This window comes from Primulina eburnea, chromosome 14 (genome assembly GCF_022965805.1).
Source record: "Primulina eburnea isolate SZY01 chromosome 14, ASM2296580v1, whole genome shotgun sequence".
Classification (NCBI taxonomy): domain Eukaryota; kingdom Viridiplantae; phylum Streptophyta; class Magnoliopsida; order Lamiales; family Gesneriaceae; genus Primulina; species Primulina eburnea.
In genome coordinates, this window is record NC_133114.1 from 1,114,123 (window position 1) to 1,130,733 (window position 16,611).

The window sequence follows — 16,611 nt, forward strand, 5'->3', positions numbered from 1 at the left end:
CACCAAACCCGAGCCCAAGCACTATCCATAAACCGATCGGCCCTCACAACTCTCTATCCCTAGCCGACTCCAGCCCCTATGTCCCTTGTCCCTTGACATGTTCAACACCCTAGCGACGTGGACCAGCAGCCCCTTACACAACCATTCAAGGAAAACATGAGTTGAGAGCAAAACATGCGGATTTCATGACAGACAGAATGCTTAAACATAATATCATGCAACGACTGAGCATTATACATACATAGCACACATATCAGCATACATACGACGTGAATGATGAGAAAAAGAAGATACATTGTGTGCCTTAACGTTTTTATGCTCAAAAACTCGAAGATACCCGCGTAGGGCTTGCACCAGAGAGGCGGGGATGAGTTTTTCTTGAAAACCATGGAGGATTTCGAAGGAGTCTACTGGTTTTTCTTTTGAAAAGCTACTGAATGAGAAGGAGGGGGTGGCCACCTTGAGGGATTAGGTTTAGGGTTTAGTTGGGTAGTGTTTAAGTTAAATAAACATGCACTAATGGGCCCTTAATTAAAATTTGAAATGGTTTAAAGGGTTTTGGGCCCATTAAGCACTAAAATAAACCCAAAAAGCCCAATAACACTCTCAAAAAATATTTCGTTTTGGTATGCTTTTGAAAATATTGCCCGAACCCCCAAAAGTCCTCCGGATCGATAAAATTTGCGTACCGATTTAAAATACGACTCGACGAGTAAAAATACCCAATCAATGCTCATTTTAAAAATTCTCCCTTAAATACACATTATATTAAATAATTAAAATTAATTGTTAAATAAAATATTTTTCCTAAATAATCTCGGTCTCTGTTGCTCGTTCGAGCGCGAAATGCAACTTAACACCCCAATGCATGAAACTTTAAATAACCAAGAAATAAACACATAATCATGCAATAATCATGCACTTAATGCATTAAAATCATTTAATAAAATACATAAAAAAATTTGATAACTTGCATACATGTGGTTCACGTGGACCTTCAAATTTTCGGGGCATTACAAGCAATGTGACCGTACATCAAGACTCATCAAATATGTTCGTTGCAGCTTGAATTTTTTCCTCGAAATTTGTCTTGTACCCATTCTGGAACATTTTAGCTTTACGCGTTGTTGCAACGCTCATTATTTGTATCTTTTTTTCAATGGTATATCATCATCTTCTTCATGTTAGATCTCATTTTAATTTGTTGCTCTATTATCATTTTGAGTGTTGAATTGTGTCATTTTATTTGAATATTTTGTTTCGTTTTTTTATAAAATACGCAATGATTTATCAATTGCTTTGTTAATAATAGGTAGGACTCATTTATGAACTTCAATATTTTTGCCAACTTTGAAAAAAATTACTATATTATTTCCATATTTCATATTTATCGAGTAATGTATTTCATTTGTTTAATCTCAAATAATTGTTGCAAGTTTCACCTCATGAGTTGTTACATACTCTTCACTACATAACATAGGTTTTATTTTTTGTTGTAAGTGAAATTTAAAGAAGTAAATAAAAATAGATAATTTTTTTAATGTGACCGGACATTCATTGTATTTCATGATATTATTGTACAACTATTGTACTTGTACAATTAGATACTATCTCTCAAGATGTCTGACCATGGTTTCCAAAACCGAAGGTTCCAATTTTAATTAAACGCAAAACCGAAACAAAATGGCTTAAATATGGTTCCGATTCCGGTTTCTAAAGTTTTCGGTGATGGTACGAAATAAAATTTATTCTTTTAAATTTTAAAAAAAAAAACCAAATAATTGAGATATTTATTTCAAACATTATCATCAAATTATCATATATACCTTAACAAATATGGTTTTTCTTCTTAATAAAATTCTTGCATACGTCGACTTATTCAAAAAATGAGTAGGTCTCTTCTAAGACAGTATCACGAATCTATATCCTTCAAAAGGGTCAACTTGATCCATAATTACTGTGAAAAGTAATATTTTGACATAAAAAGTATATTTTTTAATGAAATAGTTCAAGTTGAAAATCTGTATCATAAAATTTACTTTATTTTTTTTATTTTTTTTATCATGTCTTAATAATTTAATTTTTTAAAAGAAACATTGTAGTTACCCGAGTTCCATTATAATTATTAAACATTACTAAGGGGTTCTTAATTTAGCAAAATAAGGTTAATTATCATTCAGAACCCACAATTGAGATTAAGGATTTTGAACAGTTCGGATCCGCCAAATTGAGATCGGATCGTCCGAAGAGTTCGGAAGTAGGGATCATGGTTCAGAACGTCTGAGGGGTTAATGTCAAGTGATGTGTCCGATCAGAGTTTGGATCTGCCGAAGAGAGTTCGGAACGTCCGAACTTGTTCGAAGGAGACAAGGTGCAGAGACCGAAACTTCCGATGTGTAGATCGGAGCTTCCGAAGACAGCTGTCCGGACATGCGACAGACATGCAGAGTTCGGACCATCCGAAGTGGGTTCGGTGGATCTGAAGTGCAGGATCAGAGAATTCGATCAGGAGTTCAAAGCTTCCGATCGTTGTTTATATATAGACCTTGCGCAGATCATTCTTATTCGCCAATTCTGAGCTTTCGAGCTATTCCAGTCTATATTTGAGGGTCGTTTAGCTATAGTATTGAGGGTCGGACACTAGTAGGAGGCTATGGGACATGTAACGGAGTTGTGCTTCAGTTTTGAGCTATAATCATCAGCAAGCTGATGACGGACACATGTATAAACTTGGTTCCCTAATAGTTAAAGAGATTATCTACTAGCTTAGTTAAGACTTTTATATCATTATTAGTGATATGGGTTGTCTTGACCTGTAGGCTTGAACTAGTAGACCTTGTACTCTCGACCTGCTAGAGAGATACATAAAGTATTGACTGAGATATCCAGCTGAATATGCATAACTTTTATCTGTTGCATTTATATGATATGCATGTTTTATTGATTTATTAAATGTTGCATGTGCATATATCATGTTGAGCCGTATATCTTTCGGTATAGTTAGTTAGTAGAGCCGCTCAGCCCTACGTAGTTATTGTTATACTAGATATCGGGAGCCACCGTGTATACGGAAATCGAGACTGCTGTGATCTAGTTAGGTGTATAAGCTACCCAGTGGAGTTGACCTCAGATGGAGCTATACACTGATTGGAGCCTAGTACTGAGCAGGATTTGACTTGACCCCAGTTACCCATCACTTTATTTGCATACATTATAAGTTTTCCTACTCATGCTTTTCGTATTGAGCTTTTGAGCTCATGTCCCTGTTTTTATCATGGACACTCTATTCGACGGAGCAGGTCTTAGGTTGGACGAGTCAGATGGTTCCAAAGCAGGGGGCTCGAGGCAAGGTTAGGAGCGGAGTCAGTGACCGCTTGAGGGCATCTTGTTTATTTCTATTGGATATAACAATGGTTCGATTTTCTTGTATAAGATTTGATAAATCTTCGATTGGGCTGTATTCTAATTGTTTTAGTTTTCCGCAATTATTTCTCTTATTATGGTATTAAGTTAATTGCATGCTTATTAGATGATTAGTAGGTGATCTGGTACGTGTCACTGTGAGGAACAGAAATTTCAGCATTTCAGCAGCAAGACAAAATTTCCAGCAGAAGCTAATATTTCAGAATCTGGTATTTTTCCAGCAGATTAGAATCCAACAGCAGACAACAGATAAAATCCAGCAGCAGACAACAGACAGAATCCAGCAGAAGAGAGAAATTCCAGCTGAAAGTTACTGATTCAGCTTAGACTTGTAACTGAAGCATTAACATGAAATAAAGGTTGTTAATGGCAGATTATGGTCATTAATAGGGAGGCTAACAGTCAGAATTTGGCCTATAAATAATACCCTTAAGTCTCTGAAATTTGTGTTACACAAATCCTGAGTTATCACTTGAATTTGAGTTAAGAGAGTGCTTATTTTAGAGCAGAGAAAAAACCAGTAGCGAGACAAGCAAATTCCAGACTTCAGCAACCGAAATTTCTAGCAAATTACGGTAAGTGGGCTTATGTATAAATGTCTTGAAAATCGTTTGATAATTCCTGTTTTAAAGCAAAGTATATTCCTGATTTCTGATACCTGATTTTGAAGCACTGAAACTTAGTGAACTAATGGTAGGAATATATATTCTGAACATTACTGATTACTGATTAATGGCCTCACCCCTTAGAGGAGAGAACATATAGGGGACTGATAATCAATTTAGCCATGAAATTCACGAACGTGCTCAGTGCTTACTTGATAAATTTCAGATTACTGAATACTGATTACTGATTACAGATTTCTGAATACTGATTTTTGTTCTGAAATAAGAGTTTCTGCATATTTCGTATTACTGTTTCTGTTGAAAATGATTTCGAAAACTGAGAGTTATTCCCGTCTCTACTTACTGAGTGACAATCATATCACTAACCCACCAAACTCATCTCAGATAAGAACGAGGAAGAAATATTAGAAGAAGAAGAGCAGATCCAGTTCTGGGGCTGGTGAAGAAGACTGTTATTCTCAGTTTATGTTTATGTTTATTCCGCTGCATCTCCGCCTCTACTTACTGAGTGACAATCATATCACTAACCCACCAAACTCATCTCAGATCGAGGAAGAAATATTAGAAGAAGAAGAGCAGATCCAGTTCTGGGGCTGGTGAAGAAGACTGTTATTCTCAGTTTATGTTTATGTTTATTCCGCTGCATCTGTTTAGACATTGTATTTCTGGTTTTACATTTCCGCTGTAAAACATTTGTCATTGAGTTTGTATCAGACAATGATTATTATGAATAAAAGACTGGTTTCTGAATTTTGTACTTATGAGGCTTGTTGTTTTCGAATGTAAGTGAGGTGTATTCAATTCAGAGTTTTGATGAGTTTTAATGACTTTTTTAAATGATAGATTTTTATGGATTTAATATATTTTTATTGACTTTTACAGAATCTCACAGATTTATGTGGATTCATGTAGACTTTTTTGCCAGATTTTTATAGACTTTTGTGGAAAAATTATTTTATAGAATTTTATAAATTTTGTACTTAATTATAACATATTATTTTTTATTAATTTCTTTGAACTAATAATTAATTGACATATATAACATATTTAGTTTGAAATATTTTTTCAATATTTATATTAATAAATAAATTTACTTATTTAAAACTTAAATCATTTAATCCATACATGTGTATATATGTGGGTTTGTATCCATGTTTGTAAATTTTTTAAAATACATCAATTGATTAACTGTACCTTGTTTTTGAATTGATAATATACCTGTGAAAATAATATTATTTAGCATTATGTTGATATAATTATACAAAAATATCATAGCTTACATATTAATTGAAAATGCTAAAAAAAATTTAAAAAATCATGGTAGTTACAAGGCTATTCAATTATTAAGAATTAAGCAACATTTTTTTGGATCATCTTTTATTATTATTGAATATTACATTAATTTGTATTAATCATAAATTTAAAATCACAAAATCAATTCTAGAATTCAAAATTTCCTATGATACTAAAATAAAAAATTATTAAATGAACAATCGGCCAAAAAATGAAAAATTTTGAAAATGAAAGATGAAAATATATATAGAGATACATTTCAAAAATTTGAGAGAGTGATAGAGATAGATGAGAGGAGATAATATAAGAAGAGAGGTGATATGAAGCGACAGAGAGAGAAATAAATAGCTTGTGAATGAGTTAGAATTTTTAGAAATCCATCCAAATATTTGGGTTGAACCAAATACAATTTTTTACAATTTATAGTCGTACCTTAGACTTTAATGTTTGTATGTTAATGAATTCCATTAAGTTATTAAAAGTCTAATGAAAATTTGAATACCTATAGACTTTTATAGAGTTTTTAAAATCACTGTTGAATACCACTTGACTTTTAAGACTCTAGAAAAATTTAATTTGAATACCACTAAACTTTTATAGAGTTTATAAAAGTCTATGTTCAATACCTCTAGACTTTTAAACTCTACAAAAGTTAATGAAAGTAATTAAATTTCCAAGATTGAATACACCCCCTAAATTTGAGAGCAACGCCGGTGTCAACCAACCCCCGTCTCGGGACGTGACAGTTACTACAAACATCCTGATCATTTTTAGCGTTTTTGTAAAATATATACAATGAATTACAAAGTTGGCGATCCATTATGAAAACTTTATCCCACACATTTATGTTTTATATAATATTATTTTAATTTTAGTTATTGCATAAACTATATCTGATAGATGAGTTGGCATGAAATATTTAGTCGAGTATTATTTTTATTTTAAATAATATTAATAAAATTTTAATAAATTTGTAATTTTTAATCTAAATTATGATACATTAAATTTTTAACTTCAAAATTCTAATGTGATTAACGATACAATTTAAATTTTGAAAATTGAAAATTTAACGACAACTTTTATGATTTTAAATTAAATAATATATTATTTTTATTTTAATTATTGCATAAATCTATGTAGTAGATATTCACTTAGAGTTTGATTAATTTTTATATGAATAAAACATATATTATGTTTATCTATTTTGCCCTTGCCATAGTAATTTATTTTACACAAAAACATTCACACCAATTTTTAGGCTTCTTTTGAAATATATACAAACTAGAGACAAAAAAGTTGACAATTCACAATTGAAATTTTTTGCTAATGATTCATAATTTTAGATTTGTAAGTTCTGATTTTAGTTCCATGGATCTTGAGAGCCATTATCAACTTTACATGTAGTCTCTTAATGCCTAAATGCCTAAATTAGTTTGCTGTGAAAGAATCCATTACAGTTGAATAATGCAAACACTACAAATAAAGTCCAGGTAGAAGATGACATATCCAAAACTAAGTGAGCTAAATAAAGATTAATAATCAAACGAATTTTTCCCGCAAACGTGATTGTGCTATTACGTAAATCTCAAATTTAATATCATATCCTATCAAACAGTTATCAATCAAATTATTAATCATTCAATTATCACGTCTTACCAACCAAACGAACTCTAAAGGAAATATGAAGAATACAAGTTGCTAGATAAATCATATTCCCAATTGAAGAACCTTAAAATCTCTCGTTTTGCTTCATTCCTTTTCTCCTGTTAAAGTATAAGGATGATCACCAAATTAAGTTTGGGATGTGTGCTTTTGTTATCCATATGCAACAAGGACTGAGACGTCGTCGAGCATACACATTCTGTTTTGGCATCATGAATGAATAAGATTTACATCACTCGTTTGAGTATCACATCTTTATCAATGAATAAAGTTTCGTCAGAAAAATAAATGGTTTGATTTAATTGAATCTTTTGCTTCTGGTTTCATTCTTTTTACTTCTGCATAGGTACGTTCGGAGCATGTTGGGGCCATAAAAGATGCTGAAGAGGGGCTCTTTCAGCTGAAATGGGCAAGGTTGCTACGAGAGGGTGATTATGCATTGCAGGGTTCTTTGTATCACGATGATATAAGCGTGTGTTGATTGTCCCACATCGGTAGGATAAATAACCTTTGAGTGGCATATATTGGCTTGGACAATTCTCTCCCCTTGAACTAGCTTTTGGGTTTGAGTTAGGTCCAAGTTCCAATCTAAACAGCGTGGAGTCTATTCCTACAGGTGTTGAAGCTGAACCACTGGCAGATCATAGCTACTCTATCGGATCAAAATGTAGATTTCGGTATACCCGGATGGTGGTATGATTTCTCATTGTTTAGTTGGAATGCTCTGAACATGCAAATATCACTTTCCTTGCTTCAACATCTGAAAGCATGTTGGTGGGTCAACTTCTACTTTATCTTCTCAATTTCTTTATGCCTGCTGTCTTTCCCATGTGTAGTTGGTCGTCAATTTCCTTCCTTCCTTCCTTTCTTCTTTTTTTTTTGTTTTTTTGTCTGCATGCAAGATGGTTTAATATATATTTGGAATTAGAACTTTGAGTTTAATGTCTCTTTGACTTGTGTCAGTAGACTGTTCCTGCTGAACTTTCTCTAATATTTTGTAAAATGTAGAGTCGATATTTACTTTTTTTAAATTTTTTTTAAATTAAATTTTGTATTTGAATTCTGAGGATGGTCCCAGAGACTATTATTTTTAAGTATCTTTAGTGACAATTGATCAGCTCTGTAGTTTTTGAAGGAGAACTTCCTTTCAAGTTCTAAGACACTCTGGATTTAGAATATGTTGCCATGAATCCGAGGTGCTAAAAATCAAGTAGTTGGTTTTTACCTCTATGGCTCTATTCCAATTATTTGTGCCACCAATAGAAGCTTGCATCTGCATTCAATTAAATACTCTCTAGGAGATCATGTTATCCTTTTTGTTTCTAGTGACTAACCTTGAAACTGCTGTCTAGAGGTCTAGGATCATAAAATTTCTCATTGTGTGACATATTTGATCTTTCTTTTTGAGGTTTTTTTGAATGGGGTGGGCTGGCTTTGATGGATTCTGACACTAACACTAGACCACCCAAGTGCAGATGTGCAAGTTTTTTCTGCGGCACCGTGTCGATTTGGTAGTAATTGCCGATTATCACATGGTATGTTACTAGGCATAACTAGATAAAAAAACATAAATCTTCAAGATGGTTCTTCCCTACGCAGATACTGTGTCACTGTTTTGCTGTCATTGATGTATTATACGCCCAGATTCAGTTAGCTTACACTAAAATAATTGGTGCATGGCCGCTGTTAATTTTTTTAATGATGTTACCCTTGCATTTATTCCATTTATCTTGAACTGGACTGATCTAGTAATATTTGTTCGGCGATGTCCCTGTTTCTTCTCTAAAGAAGTTCATACCTACAATATGGGAGCAATTGGTGGCAGTTTCCAGTATTTGGGCACTTTCAGATTCTAAAGCTGGCATCTGGAGAGTAGCTTAAATACAATTATGGGACGCAACACTCAAAATGAGAGATGTTACACTCAAAAACTGTGATTTTTGCTGAGTGGGAGAATCACACTCGTGGCATTGCTTCGAAGATGATGGCAAATATGGGTTACCGTGAAGGAATGGGATTAGGAACATGTGGACAAGGAATGCTGAACCCTATTTCTGCAAGAGTTCTCCCACCAAAGTAATCCCTCGATCGTGCTCTCAAATCTATTCAAAATGAAGAACACAATGAGACTCAAGCAAATAAACGTAGTGGAGGTGGTAGAGGAAACAGGACAAGAAGTTAGAAGCTGCTATTAAGGCTGCTGAAGAAGAGGGAAGAATCAAAAGACGTTTTTTCTCTCATTAATACACAGCTTGCAATGCATGGAAAAACCATCAATGAAGAGACCTCGAAGAAGCAACCGAAGAAGGCAGATGGGGAGGCAAAGAAAGAGGGCAGACGGGCTCTGGTTGCTTTTGATGACGAGAGAGAATTTGAGGCTTCAAGTTGGAAAGCTAGAAGAAATGGTGAACCGAAATAGGAAAGAAAAGGTGGTGTACGTACGAGGCTGCCATGAGGAAGCTGAACGAAACTCGAAAAGCCTTGGCTGATTCTGAGGCTGCTCATGCTTCTTCGTCAAACGCAGTTGCTAGAAAAGAGAGAGAAGAAATGGCTCAAGTTTTGAGTTTGCGTTGATGCTTCTAGTAAAGGCTATCATCATTTTGTTTTTCAGCACATGTTAATATATGATTTATCTTGATCCAGATCCATGGAGCTTTGCAATTTTAGTCAAGCTCGAGCTTGGCTCAGCCACATACCTTGTTCTATACTCGATCTTGAGCTTGGCTCGGCCGCATACGTTGTTCCATCTAACTTGTTTAGATTAACTGCTATGTGGAGGATTTTCTGTCTATTAAGCTGGTTTTGCATTCTTGCATAAAATAGGCATACGAATGGAATTTTGGAGGTTTTTCTCGTTCTTTGTTCAACTTGTTGTCCCATTCAGTGTGGTACTGCTCTTTTATTGTTTTTACATGTCCCTATGGCTTTAGTTGATTTGGAACATTTTTTAAATCAGTTAGAGCCTATGCCAACTCAATTAATTTTTCTACTTACAAGTCAGCATTACCACCAGGATAGTTAACCGCAACTTAATTAAGTGAAAAAATTTAAATTGCGTTGATCTTACAAGTTGTAATATTTGATAAAGTGAAATAATTATCTTAAAATTGATGTTAGAGTTAATAAATATTACGTATTCAATTTTCATTGACTTCTTAATTCTTAAAAAAGTAGATATCAAAGTCTTTCATCCTATCTAAGCACCGGTTTGCGCTTTGGTTCTTTGCACACGCTAAATTTCTTACTCGGGATAGACTTGGGTTTGTTCTGGATAATTCATGTGTGTTGTGTAGTGATGCACAGGAGACCGACGACCACATTTATTTCAGGTGCATGTTTTCGAAGAAGATATGAGATGGTGTTCGAGATTGGTTGGGCATGAAGAAAGGTATGGGATCGGCAACTGGTGTCCTCAAAGCCTTTCGAAGTGTTTACCGAGGCAACTCAACGATTAATAAGATGAGATGTATGACACTTGCAGCTACGATATACCATGTTTGGAACATGATGAATAGGGCGATTTTTGAAAACGAAAAGCCGGATGTTGGCGCTATTATTAAGAAGATCAAGATTTTAATTTATCGTTGTATTTCGAGTGTGATATATGTCATAGATGACGTGTAGTATGTAATACGACGTTAAGAACTATGTCATTGTGTTTTAGTTTGGGGATACGCAATGTAGTTGTATTTGTACTATTTTTTTTAGCTAATTTAATGGAAGTAATTTCATTAAAAAAATAAAAAAATCACAACATCAATGTAAAGGGTGTATTGGTAAATGTACTACCAACGCCAGGCATATATATATATGCCAAGCCCAACAACACATCCAGGGTTCATTCTTTCATACGAAAGTTTGTGGAAGCGCTATCCAATGGCTATTACGCACAAATCGGAATCTCCGGTACGCCAAATTCCTTTTCTGCATGAGAATTCATCGTTTGATTTCCACATTGTGCTTTCTATTCGATAAATTTTTTTGTAACGAATAGCTCGATTCAATGTTTGATTTTTCAAGTGGTTTGCGTTTCCAATATCGCATATATTTTCAGTTTCTTCGATTAAATCTGATAAGATTCAATAAAGTTTGGTCGTGATAGACGATGTGATATGGAATTGCTTATATGTGATTGAGTTGTGTTGCTGATAATTTTGTAGTATTATATTTTTGAAGCAAGAAGGTATAACAATACTTTATTCAGTAACTCACTGTAAAAGAGTTTCTGCATTCAATTGCTTGTATTCTTAATAAGTTTGTGAGAATTTCAGTAGTTGTTTGTTAGAATAATGCATTATTACGAGACTGTAGAAATAAGCATTCTCATAAGCAACTTCTTTTGTTGTGAGCTCAGAGCTCTCAAATTAACTCTTTTTTGGTTGTCAAACTGTATGTATGAATTTCGGCATCTAGACCCGCTATTTTATATGATGATTTCCTTCTTTCTTTAAATAGTCATGGTTATCTAGGTATGCTATAGCTTGAGCTATCTTACCTGTCCTTAAGGAACATAAAAGAGATAATTAGAAGATGAGATTTGTGGCCAGAGCTGATATGTCCTCAAGTATTATTCCCTTGCATGTATGAAAAATTGTTGCTTTATTTCTTCCAGTGTAATGCAAAAATGTTAGAAAATGCTTGTTTATCTAAACTTTGTTTGAATAAAAATATTTAGGTAGGAGGAAGTAAACCTTCATGTGGAGAAGTTGTGGATGCTGTTTCATGTGGATCCCTCAATCTGAGGGAACCTAATGGTAAATGTAGCTGCTTTTTCAACAATGATGTGCTCATGTTAGTTGTTGTGCAAAAGATTTTTGTAAGAAATATAGTTGCTGACTTGAGAACTTCTTCACTTACATTCCAAGTTAATTCTTCCAGGTGCTTCAACCGGACATCCTGACATCAACTAAACGCATTTCTGGGGTTGTAAAAAGGTTCAAGCAGAGGAGAAGTCGAACTAATAACCACTGCGTCAGACAGCCTTTCTGATATTGATGATGCTGAGGTATGTGCTTCATTAATTCATATCCATCCATTTTGCTTATGTTCTACCACTATAGTTAAATATATGCATCCATTTTAACAATTGCTTATGTTCAAGTGCATTTTGTCTCTTTGATAAATTCTTCTTTTATATCTAAGCCTTTTTAAAGTCGCTTTCGAATAAATCATTAAATTCAAGTTCTATTGGTGCCTATTTCTGGATTACTGTCAGCATTTGACTGGTCGTTACATTTAATGCTGTTTAGGTTAGTAGATATCTCAACACCAAGGAGGAGATGCATTATAAAAGGATGTTATGGGAAGCTATCAATGGAAAATATGTAAATGTAATTTCTCATTCCTTCTTCTCTGCTTCTATTCTTTTTCGTTGTCAATTTAGACATCTGATAAATTTCTCCCAAAGAAACAGAAGAAGGCAGCTGAAAGAAAGAAAGGTGCCCCACTCAAGAAAGCTGCTAAAACCAGTGGAGAAAGTGAAGTCAACAGTTAGTGTATGCTTAACGATGATATTTTTCGTAGTTTGGAGCTCCATTCTATGATTGCTCTGTAATTCATGATAAAATGCTCTATGAATAAAAAAATGAAATCTAAAGAAGTTGCAATCTTGTGATATATTCATGGAATTAGTGGTATTAAATATCATGATGCTTATATATTTTTACTTGGATTGCGGTGGATTGTGGATTGTGTTTTTTGCCAGTTTTATTATGTTACGAGTATGACAGAATTCTTTTCTTCAGAGGCGAAGTTCAAGAATTAACTATGAAGCTTTGAAAATTCTAAATGAAGAATTGGTAAGCATGCTTTTTTATTTTCAAAATAGTCTTCAATCGCTAAGTAATTCTGGTAATGCGTTTCACGTGAAACTGATGCATTACTTTATTTATTTAATTTGTATACCAGTAAAGCTCGTCGGCATGTCTATGAGCTTTAAACAAAGAATGCACATGCAACATGCTTGAGTAAACATATCGTTGGACGTTTAAAAAAAGGATCGATCATTTACTCATACACAACTGATAAAATTGTAGGAACACGGTTCCAAGGCATCTCAATCTCAGATCATCACTGCAGATTCTTGTGCTCTTAGAAGTGACCACACGCCAAGCCTCGAAATGAATGGATCTAATGAAAGTAATGACTAGTGGTTTACAGCCAGGATATGAGTTACGACGAAGAGAATGAAACTTCTGCCCCTCATAGTGGTGATTTCTATGGACAATATGGAGATGAACATGACACTGGCGATTTTTATAATCGATATGGAGATGAAAATCACAGCGACGATTATTTTTTGTTCGCTTAGGATGAAGTCTCTTGGGAAAATTTGTTGGACTGGCGGTACCATTAGGCATACGATTTAATTGTTGATATGCTATGGGTGAGTAGCTATCATGCACGAATTCTACTAGAATGGTGTACTCGTTATCATAATTTGTCAGATACGTCCTGCATACTGATATTTGAGAAATACATATCGAAACCTTCTACATGCAAAAATAGAGATATTCGTCAAATCAAATGTGGGTGATCATATTTTTTACCATATCCAATGATATTATGTCATGCTAGTAGGGGTGAGTATTTGGTCGATTCGGTTATCGATCAAACCGAATTAGCCATAATCGAACCGAATCGAACCGAAATATTTAGTCATAACCGAACCGATCGAACTAATTTTCATAACCGATGAAAACCTGAACCAAATTAGACTGAATTAACCGATTAGTTTTAAAAAAACTTGTGATTTAATTTTAACTATATATGTAATTTTTTTTAACACTACTGTCTATACAAATGCATAAAAACATAAAATCACACACATCACAAAAAACAGATTTAGATTTTAAAATTAAAAATTAAAATATATATAAAAATTGATAAATAATAAAAATTTATTAAATAATAATATTTATTATATCGGTTTATTCGTTTAACCGATTTCAAAATTTTGAAAAAAGTAACCGAACCGAATTAATTGATATAACCGATTTTTTTAATTTGAAAACCGAATTTCCAAAATAACCCAACCGAATTTACGAATTGACTCGGTTCAGTCAGTTAATTCGATTTAACCGAAATCTTGCTCGCCCCTACTTGCCAGCGATAATACTTTTAGAGCCTCACTTTTAGTTATTATATAGTTATGGCCAACAGGAAACATAAATTTTATTAAAAAAAAACTGAAAATTAAGTATGACATTTGAATCCTTGAAAGAGATGATATAGATTATAAAACTCAAATCCTCGGCATTATTAATATATAATTATATGGTGGTAAAACTGTAAATCTATCTTATAAGTTTATTTTTTTTAGTCCTTTAAATTTCTTTTTGTTTGTTTTTACTCTTCCTTCCATGAAGTATTGGCATGGTGCAAAATATGTGAGTAATTTTATTGTGTCGACATTAATTTGACAACGTCATAAAAATATAGCTATAAAAAGAGTAAAGAACAATAAAAAAGCAAAATGACAGGACTAACGACCAAACGCAACCTTAGTTTTTATGTAAGACTATTTGGACATCTCCAACCTTTTACTCCAATGGATCCACCTCTGCGCCAAAATTTGGCGCAGAGGTGCTTATTTTTTTTAAAAAAAAATTGTTTTAATTATTATGAGTATGTATTAATTTTATTATTTTTTTAAATATAAATATTATTTAAATAATAATAAAATATTTATTTTATTATTTTAATAATGAGATACTAAACATAAAAATTTAATATTGATTTTTTAAATATTTATTGATGTTAATTATTAATAATTTGATTTAATGATTTATAAATAATATAAATAAAAGAGAATATTTTTTTGGTGTAAGATTTGAAGTAAATAGGTTGGAGATGGAGGTTGTATAGTATAAAATTTATACTTAAAATAGATTTTGTGGTTGGAGATGGCCTTATAGTGTATTGTATTCAATCCACTAGGGATTCTGCAACTATCTCTTTTCCCAAATTTTAAATATCATTTTTTGGGAATAAAATATGAATTCCACCTTTGAATATATTAAATTGTTGATTTCAATTTTATATAAAATTATTGTTATACCATAAATTATCATTTTTTCAAAAATTTAAATTGATCTTAATATAATGTCATTATATATTTTTAAAATTAATAATGATATTATCACTCAAAATTTTGTATTGATATATTTAGTATTTGCAAATAGTTAAGAAAAATAATTATGAAATTTTCTTTTATAAAATTGAATAGTTTTATAAATTAAAAGTTTACGATCATTTTTTTTAGTAAAGTGGCAAAGACTACTTATTTGCCATTAGATAGTTGGTAAGCCAAGTTCACTAGTTCTTGCTGATAACCTAGTTGAAAACGTAGTTGACCAAACACGATTTAAGCTGGATTTATCTCCGTCAAGCATCAAATTATCATGAATGAGGCCAGCAGGCCACTGCACTTGCTAATTGAAGCCACTCTTCCAAATTTAGCCAAAGTTGTTGTAAGCCACTCCAAGTCATCAAATCATCGGTTTCATCGATGCTGCCCGAGAGGACACTGTCCTTAACTATTCTCTAGCTGTCAAGTGGCAATTATTTTCCATCTTTTTAAATAAATAAAAATTTATGAAAACTTATGTATTATTGTCTCAAAAAAGCGGATGACTAAATCCAAGGACGGAGCCAGGATTCAAAATTATCTGGGGTTGGTTTCGTCTCATACTGTATTTAATAAAATAAATAATTAACTAAAAAATTTAAAATAAAAAATATGTAAACATTGAATTCATAAAAACACAGAACAAGAATATTTAATATTTAATTTCTTAAAAAACATGGAGCTAAAATACTATCGAAGTTGTGCTCTTTGATTATTATTTTTTTTATAAATAAAGCTCATTAATTATTAAATCGTTATCAATTTTTTCAACCAAATCTCGTTCGATGTAAATTACCTTTGAATCTCTGAAAACTCTGCTTCCATCTTGTTACGAAGAGCTGTTTTAACAAGTTTCATTGCTGAAAACGCTCGTTCCATTGTTGCTGTAGAAATGGGGAGAGTTAAAACAAGACGAATCAACCTGTCAATTAAATAAATATATCAGATTCGATAAATAAATCAACGACGTAGATAAAAATGTATAAATCACATATCAGTCAAATCGTAGGTTGCTGACTTATTTGTCTGAATTAATCTTCGACATAATTCAGAAATAGTTGATAAATTCTGAAATCTTTCATGGCTAGTAACATCAAGTTTATAGTGATCCAATTGCATTTTCAAGTAATGTAAATCTTGTGAATCGAAATCAAGATAATAGAATTTCTCAGCAAATCGATAGACATGATCAACATTAAGAAGCTTAAAGTTTTCTTTAGGTTCCAAAGCACAACTAAGTTTAAAAAGTTCAACTGCCTCATCCTTGAATCTATTATTAAGCTCTTCAACTTGAAAATCTATTGCAGCTGTAAATACATCAAATCGATAGTGGTGCTCAACCATGATTGAATTATTTTGTTGACAAGAACGGCTTGTACCAGATTTATAACGAGCTTCCATGTGATGTAACTCAACGTCATACTTGACACAAACTTCTTTCAGATGACTAAGTAGGAGATCAAATATTTCTTCTCTCAC

General features: G+C 32.7%; 1 protein-coding gene, 1 long non-coding RNA gene and 1 pseudogene across 2 annotated transcripts; 2 read left to right on the forward strand and 1 right to left on the reverse strand.

Moving 5' to 3' along the window:
* The first annotated feature begins 7,879 nt into the window (after positions 1-7,879).
* LOC140812160 (zinc finger CCCH domain-containing protein 18-like) lies at positions 7,880-10,658 on the forward strand (annotated as a pseudogene).
* A 149-nt stretch (positions 10,659-10,807) lies between these two features.
* Positions 10,808-13,508, forward strand: LOC140812960 (uncharacterized). Its single transcript, XR_012113800.1, has 7 exons — positions 10,808-10,910; positions 11,680-11,758; positions 11,883-12,009; positions 12,254-12,334; positions 12,418-12,499; positions 12,749-12,802; positions 13,040-13,508. It is a non-coding gene; the product is annotated as an uncharacterized lncRNA (long non-coding RNA).
* A 2,416-nt stretch (positions 13,509-15,924) lies between these two features.
* On the reverse strand, positions 15,925-16,476 carry LOC140812386 (uncharacterized). The gene is made up of 2 exons (XM_073170641.1): positions 16,151-16,476; positions 15,925-16,054 (listed from the first exon to the last, which is right to left on the reverse strand). The coding sequence occupies exons 1-2, from the start codon at positions 16,474-16,476 to the stop codon at positions 15,925-15,927; spliced, it is 456 nt and encodes a 151-aa protein (XP_073026742.1).
* Positions 16,477-16,611: the final 135 nt, after the last annotated feature.